This window comes from Gadus macrocephalus, chromosome 9, assembly GCF_031168955.1.
Source record: "Gadus macrocephalus chromosome 9, ASM3116895v1".
In the NCBI taxonomy this organism is placed as follows: domain Eukaryota; kingdom Metazoa; phylum Chordata; class Actinopteri; order Gadiformes; family Gadidae; genus Gadus; species Gadus macrocephalus.
In genome coordinates this window covers 964,695-972,777 of record NC_082390.1, presented here as the reverse complement: position 1 = coordinate 972,777, position 8,083 = coordinate 964,695, and the positions used below count along the sequence as shown (strand labels likewise).

At 48.9% G+C, this 8,083-nt stretch overlaps 1 protein-coding gene across 1 annotated transcript in view; it reads left to right on the top strand.

The window, feature by feature from the left end:
- The window catches only part of pclob (piccolo presynaptic cytomatrix protein b), a 66,773-nt gene that overhangs the window by 53,425 nt on the left and 5,265 nt on the right, over positions 1-8,083 (top strand). The window contains exons 33-39 of the mRNA XM_060061539.1: positions 808-823; positions 1,505-1,636; positions 2,858-2,927; positions 3,167-3,217; positions 3,538-3,686; positions 6,488-6,615; positions 7,246-7,404. Coding sequence (XP_059917522.1) covers positions 808-823; positions 1,505-1,636; positions 2,858-2,927; positions 3,167-3,217; positions 3,538-3,686; positions 6,488-6,615; positions 7,246-7,404 — 705 coding nt within the window. The remainder of the gene's footprint in view (positions 1-807; positions 824-1,504; positions 1,637-2,857; positions 2,928-3,166; positions 3,218-3,537; positions 3,687-6,487; positions 6,616-7,245; positions 7,405-8,083) is intronic.

The following is an 8,083-nucleotide window of genomic DNA, read 5'->3' as shown; positions in this document are numbered from 1 at the left end:
CACAAAGGCTAACACGTCGTGGGAGATGGAGATATTGGCAGAGAGAGAGAGACAGAGAGAGAGAGAGAGAGAGAGAGGGGGAGAGAGAGAGGGGGAGAGAGAGAGAGAGAGAGAGAGAGAGAGGGAGGGAGACGGGTTGAAGACACAATGGAGGAAGTGGGATCCTGTGTGTGTTTGTCTTAGTGTGTGAGATGTGACGCTGGCCTGACCTCGAGGTGTCTGGCTGCTGGGTCTTTACATTCATGATGCCTGTCGTCTCTCACGTTAAAGATCAATCTTCAAATGACACACTCACTCACGCACACACGCACGAGCACAAGCATACACCCATCAAACCGCACACCCACACACGCACACGCACACACAAATTGGCAACATATAAATCTTTATAGATTTTGCGTCTTCATTCCCTCTGGGATTGACAGATGCTGTGTGCTAAAAGGGCACGTTCGGTTGCTGGGCAACCGAAAATAACCACAATCTTCCAGAGTTGACGACAGATGGATGTAGCTAGTTTCGTAACCAGGCGCTCCTATGTTAACTTACGACAGACGACGGGTCGGCTTAGCTCAGGAGGTAGAGCAGTTGTCTTGTAACCGAAAGGTTGCTCGTTCGATCCCCGGCTCCTCCTAGCTGAGAGTTGATGTGTCCCTGAGCAAGACACTTAACCCCAACTGCTCCTGACGAGCTGGCTGTCGCCTTGCATGGTTGACTCTGCCGTCGGTGTGTCAATATGTGTATTAACCGATGTAAGTCGCTTTGGATAAAAGCGTCTGCTAAATGTAAAATGTAAATGTCTTCCTATAGCTGAACAGCATGCAAGGTCAGTCATTACAATGAAAATAGCCAGAGAATATTATTTGAAGGTCAGTACCCAGGGCTGCCTTGTGAGCTCCAGTATTGTTTCTATATTGTTGTAATGTTGGTATAATGTTGTCCAGTAGTGTGTGTTGCTGCTGTTGGGTGTGGTGCTGGGGTCGGTGGGCGTTTCACATTGCTTCATGGTTCCCAGTGGTCTAGTGGTGGAGGTCTCCCTGGCTCAATACACACGCACGTACGCACGCGTGCACACACACACACACACACACACACAAACACAGGCACACACACACACACACACACACACACACACACACACACACACACACACACACACACACACACACACACACACACACACACACACACACACACACACACACACACACACACACACACACACACACACACGCAGGCACACACACATACATTGCCAAACAAACACAGACACACACAAACACACGCATACACTCAAACACATACATAGCCAGCCACACAAACACAAACACACACACAGAAAAACACAAACACACAAACATTGCATGTAGATCGGTTCTCAGCGGGTGTGTGTGTGTGTGTGTGTGTGTGTGTGTGTGTGTGTGTGTGTGTGTGTGTGTGTGTGTGTGTGTGTGTGTGTGTGTGTGTGTGTGTGTGTGTGTGTGTGTGTGTGTGTGTGTGTGTGCAGCCACCATCGTGCTGAATGAGCTGTACTGGACCGAGGCGCTGGCCGACGTCTTCAAGAGGAACCGGGAGGACGACCCCACCCTCCTCTGGCAGGTGTTTGGCAGCGCCACGGGATTGGCTCGCTACTTCCCAGGTACCCACACCCCCCCAACTTCGGTTCAGTTTATTGTTGTTTATTGTTTCAGAGGATCCCCATTAGCTTGTCCCCTAAGTGGGAAGAGCTAGTCTGTGGGGTCCACACATAAAGACACAAAACATAACAATGCACAAGATACAGGTAACAATGATAATCTAAAAGGAATTATATCATTATAAACATCCTCAGAAATGATCACAGTAGACAATTACAGCAGTAACTACATTTACAGCAGTAACATCCCCAAAAGTACATAAGTCCACCCCTTATGTCCTCATTCTTGTGAATTTGTTTGTCACGTGTTTATTATAGCACAGTGACACTGTGTGTAAGGACATATCATTTATTGACTTAATGTACCCTCATTTTAACGATGAATTATTGCAGGAGCATGTTTAGGGGTGTATAACGCATTGTGTTTATTTACATTCATACTGTGTGTGTGTGTGCATGTGTGTGTGTGTGTGTGTGTGTGTGCTTAATACATCATCCTTCAATACACACACACACACACACATACAGTATATATCACACAAACACACACACTATATATAAATATATAAACATATGTTTGAGTGTGTGTATGCGTATGTTTATGGGTCTTGAAATAGGTGTGTGTGAGTGTGTGTGCCTCATACATCTGCGGTATCAGCCACACGCTCTAACGTGGTGTGGTGTCACAGCCTCTTTAGGAGTCTGGAACCCTCCCGCTCCTCCAGTGATAGTGAGTTTTATTTATGCCCTGCGATTTATATTCATAAGATTCTCTGTCATCATGAGTCGCTTTATGAGGAACGTTTATGTGTAATATTTATGAAGTTTCATTTGGCCCCAGGAAGCTCCTGCCTGCTCCTACCCCCCCTCAGTGGAGCACACACGAGACTAGCTCCTCATGCGAGAAATGCAACAAAGAGGTTTTCTTTTGCGCTACACTTGTGCTCTTTGAGGGGGGTGGGCTGAAACAGGGTGAAGTAGCCGCATGTGGCGCATTGTGTCATTTCAATCAACAACATTTCATGTTTTGTCCCGGTTCCAAAAAATCCATGACGGTGATGGACGTGAAGTGTCAAGTGGAGATCGCAGGGCTCTGTCACCGCTTGACGACTCGATTTAGAATGTTTGAATATAATCAGTGTCAGAAGGAAGCAGGTGAGCTTGAACCGTCGCGTACTCTTGTACTTTATGGTTACCTTTACCTTTACGGTTTACCTTCCTTAGCTTCACCGTGGATGGACGTGCGCAAGACCCCCAGTAAGATCGACCTGTACGACGTGCGCCGGAGACCCTGGTGAGACACAGCTCCCCTCTGCGCTGGAACGCTCTTTAATAACGGATTGTACGACGGGGTAGACCTCTTCATCCAATAACAAAAAAATAACAAACCTTGAAGGGAATAACTGTTAAATCGAAAGTATATATTTGCAACGTGATTCCCAATCGGGCATTGCAGACGCTCATAAAGGTGTTTGTGTGCATGTATTTGCTATGAATGTGCGTGTTGCCTCACATTGATTCTCGCTGCCGCAGGTACATCCAAGGTGCTGCCTCGCCCAAAGACATGCTGATCCTGGTGGATGCGTGAGTGACTCCACACACACACACACACACACACACACACACACACACACACACACACACACACACACACACACACAGGTGCACCATCTCCATTGATCTCTTTGATTCGTTATCATCACATCATCATATCGGCTGATTAGAATGCACGGCTCGCTCCGGCTGACGTCTGCCTTGAGTCCATATTTCCCAGCGGCGGAGGAGTTCTTAATTACATTCAGAGGAAAGCTCAGCGAAGGGATAATTGAGAAGGAGAGGAGGTCGTGCAGCCGGCGCGAGGGAGAAGAGGAGGGGATTGTGACGCTCTCTGTTTCCCTCCGCAGGAGCGGCAGCGTGTCGGGCCTGACTCTGAAGCTCATCCGGACCTCTGTGATCGAGATGCTGGACACCCTGTCCGACGATGACTACGTCAACGTGGTCTACGTGAGTACTGCGCAGCTCCGCGACGGACCCCCCAGACGTTCAGATCGGCGTACGCCGCTCACCGCACCGCGGCGCAGCTTGTAATCTGAGGTCTTGAAGGCATTGCGTGTTTCACACTCCATGATTGATCGGCGTCAGGGGGTTACTCATCACAAGGTGTAAGCCCCCCCCACCTCGGCCCCCAGGAGGTGATTCCTCTGAGGGGGGGGGGGGTCTTTTAAGAGGAAGGCGAATGGGGAAATTGAGATGTGGAATTAGAAATGTTGCTGACAGAGAATTCTCCAGTAAACGGGTGTTATGTCTCTTACACACGCACGCACCGCACGCACGCACACACGAACGCACGCAAACACACAAAGACACACACAGGTGAGATGGATGAGGAGTAATGAAATATGGATTTCTCCTGGGCTTGCTACTGTGAAACAGGTCTGTAATGAAAGAGCCAATAGAACTCTATCGGCTGGACCGGCTTAAACCCTGCCTTACATGCCCCCCCACCCCAAGCATTTACCAGAGTGCGCGCGCTTGTGTGTGTGTGTGTGTGCGTGCGTGTGTGTGTGTGTGTGTGTGTGTGTGTGTGTGTGTGTGTGTGTGTGTGTGACTGTGTGCACGTGCGTGTGCATGCAGGCATGTGTGTACACACGTGTGTAGGTGTGTGTGTCTAAAAGGGATGAAAGCGTCCCTGAGCACCTGAAACCAGAGTGCCTAGTCAGTGGACACATCTGTTCACCCATTCATCACCACCTCCATCCCTCCATCTCAGCCCCATTCATCGCTCACTCACAACACTCTGCTGCATTTCACCGTGCGCCAACGACCATCTTTTCTGTAAATAAAAGGTTTTTCCATATCTCTTCCTCTCCCCCTCTCTTGCTCTCTCTTGATATCTCTCTCACTCTCTCTGTCTCTGTCTCTCTCTCTCTCTCCCTCTCCTCTCTCTCTTTCTCTCTGTCTCTGTCTCTGTCTCTGTCTCTGTCTCTGTCTCTCTCTCCCTCTCCTCTCTCTGTCTCTGTCTCTGTCTCTGTCTCTGTCTCTCTCTGTCTCTCTGTCTCTCTGTCTCTCTGTCTCTCTCTCTCTCTCTCTCTGTCTCTGTCTCTGTCTCTCTCCTTTTTCTCCACATCTCTCTCGCTTCATTATATTAACATGCCAGTTGCAACAACTCTACACCGCATCTAGAAAATATTGAAGTTGTCAAGAGAAACTAAAGAAAAACTGAGAACAGAACAAAAAAACAAACATCCTAAGGATGTAATCGTCTATTAGTTATTTTACCAATCCAGTACATTCTTCCTATTTCTGTCGAATTATGCTTCGTGAAGTCTCAGTTTTGTGTCAGTTTCTCCACTAGGAATATCTCTTCAACAATAGTTAGCCACTGATCTTTCTTTGGTGGTGTTTCTCTCGCTTCATTTTAAGAGAACCGTCCTACTATTTATTCGTCCATTTCTAACTAATCTTCTTGCGCACAGATCTGCCTGCCCTTTTCCCTTCTCTTCTCTCTTTCTCTCTTTCTCTCGGTATACATGCATTTATCCTGTGTTAATGCATGCAAAGCAGGAGATTAGACACATATCTAATTGTGCAGGTTTGTATGTACAGTATATAGCTGTCTGCTGATGGATCATTTAGCGTGGATGCTGGCGGTTGGAAGTTGACTGAGGGGCGGCCTTACACACGCGCACACACACACATGCACGACACACACACACGCACACGCACACACACACACCCCTATGTCTGAGGCCTTGAGGGTGTTGTAACCTGACACTAAATCATTCATCGCTGATATTACCCATTAATCCTCACTCATTAACAGAAGCCCAGGGACTAGCTTGGCATTTGGTCAAAGAAGATGCAACCACGCGCACACACAATAGCACACACACACACACACACACACACACACACACACACACACACACACACACACACACACACACACACACACACACACACACACACACACACACACACACACACACGCACACACAACCATGCGCAAACCCACACACACCTACACGTACATACACACTTACGCACACACACACACTCACACTCACACTCTCACGCACACACACCTCATGGATCGGTGGACAGGTGCAGATGGCAGGTCTCTCTCGCTCTTATTCCCGCTCCACACTCATGCTCACCTCTCGCCCTCTCTCTCGACCGAGTCTCTGTCTCCCCGGTCCTCGACCGGTTGGACCTGCCGCCTCCCTCCTCCTCCGGGACGGCGTCGCTGCCTTCCAGTCAGTCCAGCGGGCTGAGCGGAGCCCTGACTCCTCCGGGACGCGGCCTCGTGGAGATTACTCCTCCTCTCCTCCTCCCGTGTGCCGCTGCTAATCCCCCCCCCAGGTCCCCAACACCTGAACCCTCGCACAAGCACACACAAGGCCCCGCTGTAGTAGGATCACAAGGCAGTAAGGGGGACTGCATGGATATGATTCAACTCTACAGGGACTGGAAGACCAAACATTGCACACACGCACGCACACACACACACACACACACACACACACACACACACACACACACACACACACACACACACACACACACACACACACACACACACACACACAAGCACACACACCGCAACAACTCATTATTTGCAAGACCCGTACCTCATTTGCAGCACTTGTCAACGTGCCTCCGGGCAGTATTATCCCTTAGTCCCTCTGGCGGGTACTGTCAACGGAATGGGATCACACACACACACACACACACTGACCAAACGCAAATGCAAGCACAACACGCACGCACGCCAGCCGATGCAGATGTACATCCGGTGAGATGGCTCTCTGTGCCCCACTATCTGCATGGCCGTGTGGGTCTGCCGTTCCCCAGGGCCTCGGCCCCCAGAGACACATCGCCCGGTCGTGATCGATGAGCTGCAGAGTGGTTCTCCCAGGGTTCCCGAACCGCGCAGGCAGACTGCCGGCCGCAGCGAGCTGCCCTTTGGCTCCGTGTTCTCTGTCCTGTGTGTCTTCTTTCTGTGAGCCTGCATCTCCATGCATGTTCCTGTCTGTTGTGCGTGTGTGTGTGTGTGTTTGCGTGCGTGCGCGACTGCGTGCGTGCGTGCGTGTGTGCGTGTCAGTGTTTGACGGTGTGTGTGGCTCACCTCCGGTTAGATTGTGTTCTTAAAACCTGCCTCCCTTTCTTCCGAAGCGGGTGGTGTTTCCATGGGTACCAGATCACTGAGCTTGCAGGATATAGAGCAATTAGTGACTCCTGATGAATGTGTCTGTTTACCACCGACTCATAATAGCCAAGGCCAAACACGGATGAGCGGATGGATGTGTGTGTGTGTATGTGTGTGTTTGTGTGTTTGTCTTTGTGTGTCCGCGCTTGAGGGACAGTTTCCTCTAAATGAATATCCTTGTGTTTTCTGATGCTGGGGCTAATTTTGGGGTTCATGGTTGGCAACTCTGCCTCTAGTCATGTCCTTGAATGCTATTTAGTAATAATAATACCGGTAATAACAATCCATCTAAACAGCGCTTTTCAACACAGCCGAGGTGCTTTACACAGGACGGAGCTAGAGACCTAGCTAGACACCAGAGACTCAAGACCGATCTCCTTCTGTTCGCTGGTTTGCCTTCCAGTTCAACACCAGGGTGAATATTTCGGGCTGCTTCGACCATCTGGTCCAGGCCAACGTCAGAAACAAGAAGCTGCTGAAGGACGCCGTCCAGAACATCAAAGCCAAGGGCATCACCAACTACACCAAAGGATTTGAGTTTGCTTTCGAGCAACTCTCCGTGGTGAGATTATGTTTCCGTGCAAACGCAGAATGATGCATAAAGGTGTATGTATAAGGTGTATGTTGGTGAGAGGTCAACAGTGAAACCATAGTGTGTGAATAAGGGGCAGGGAGAGGGGGGTCACTACTATGAGAGCAATGGTCACTGATATGCATAGGATGCGTGCAATGATTCTCCTTTGAAATTTCTGCAAAAATGGTCAAACACTGCCATCTGGTGGTGGACCATGTTGACCCCCTCTCTCTGGCTGCGTTCGCTCTGGCTGCTCTGCTATTCATACCGCTTATTGGGGACAGGATGAGGGTGATAAAAAAATAAAATTAATTAAAAATTAATTAAAAAAAACTGCCATATGTAGGGTAAAATACCAAACCATATCTATCTTCTATCTCACCGGAAATAGTCCAGAGAGAGGTAGTCAAGGCATGAGCATGCTTGACTTGTTGCATCCAACACGTTGGGGGTATGCAATTGACTTTGCTTATTACACAAAGAACCTGTTAAACCTCTTAATAAACCTGTGTTAAACTGCTGTGCAACATGTCTTCAAAACCGAAGTACACGTTTTGAAGCAAGGAGGGCAATTATAGCAATGCATGATCTTGGAATAACTTCATTCCACACTCTCACAACATTGTGTGTGTATAAGTCGTGTCTACTGGGTGAACAGTGACTACAA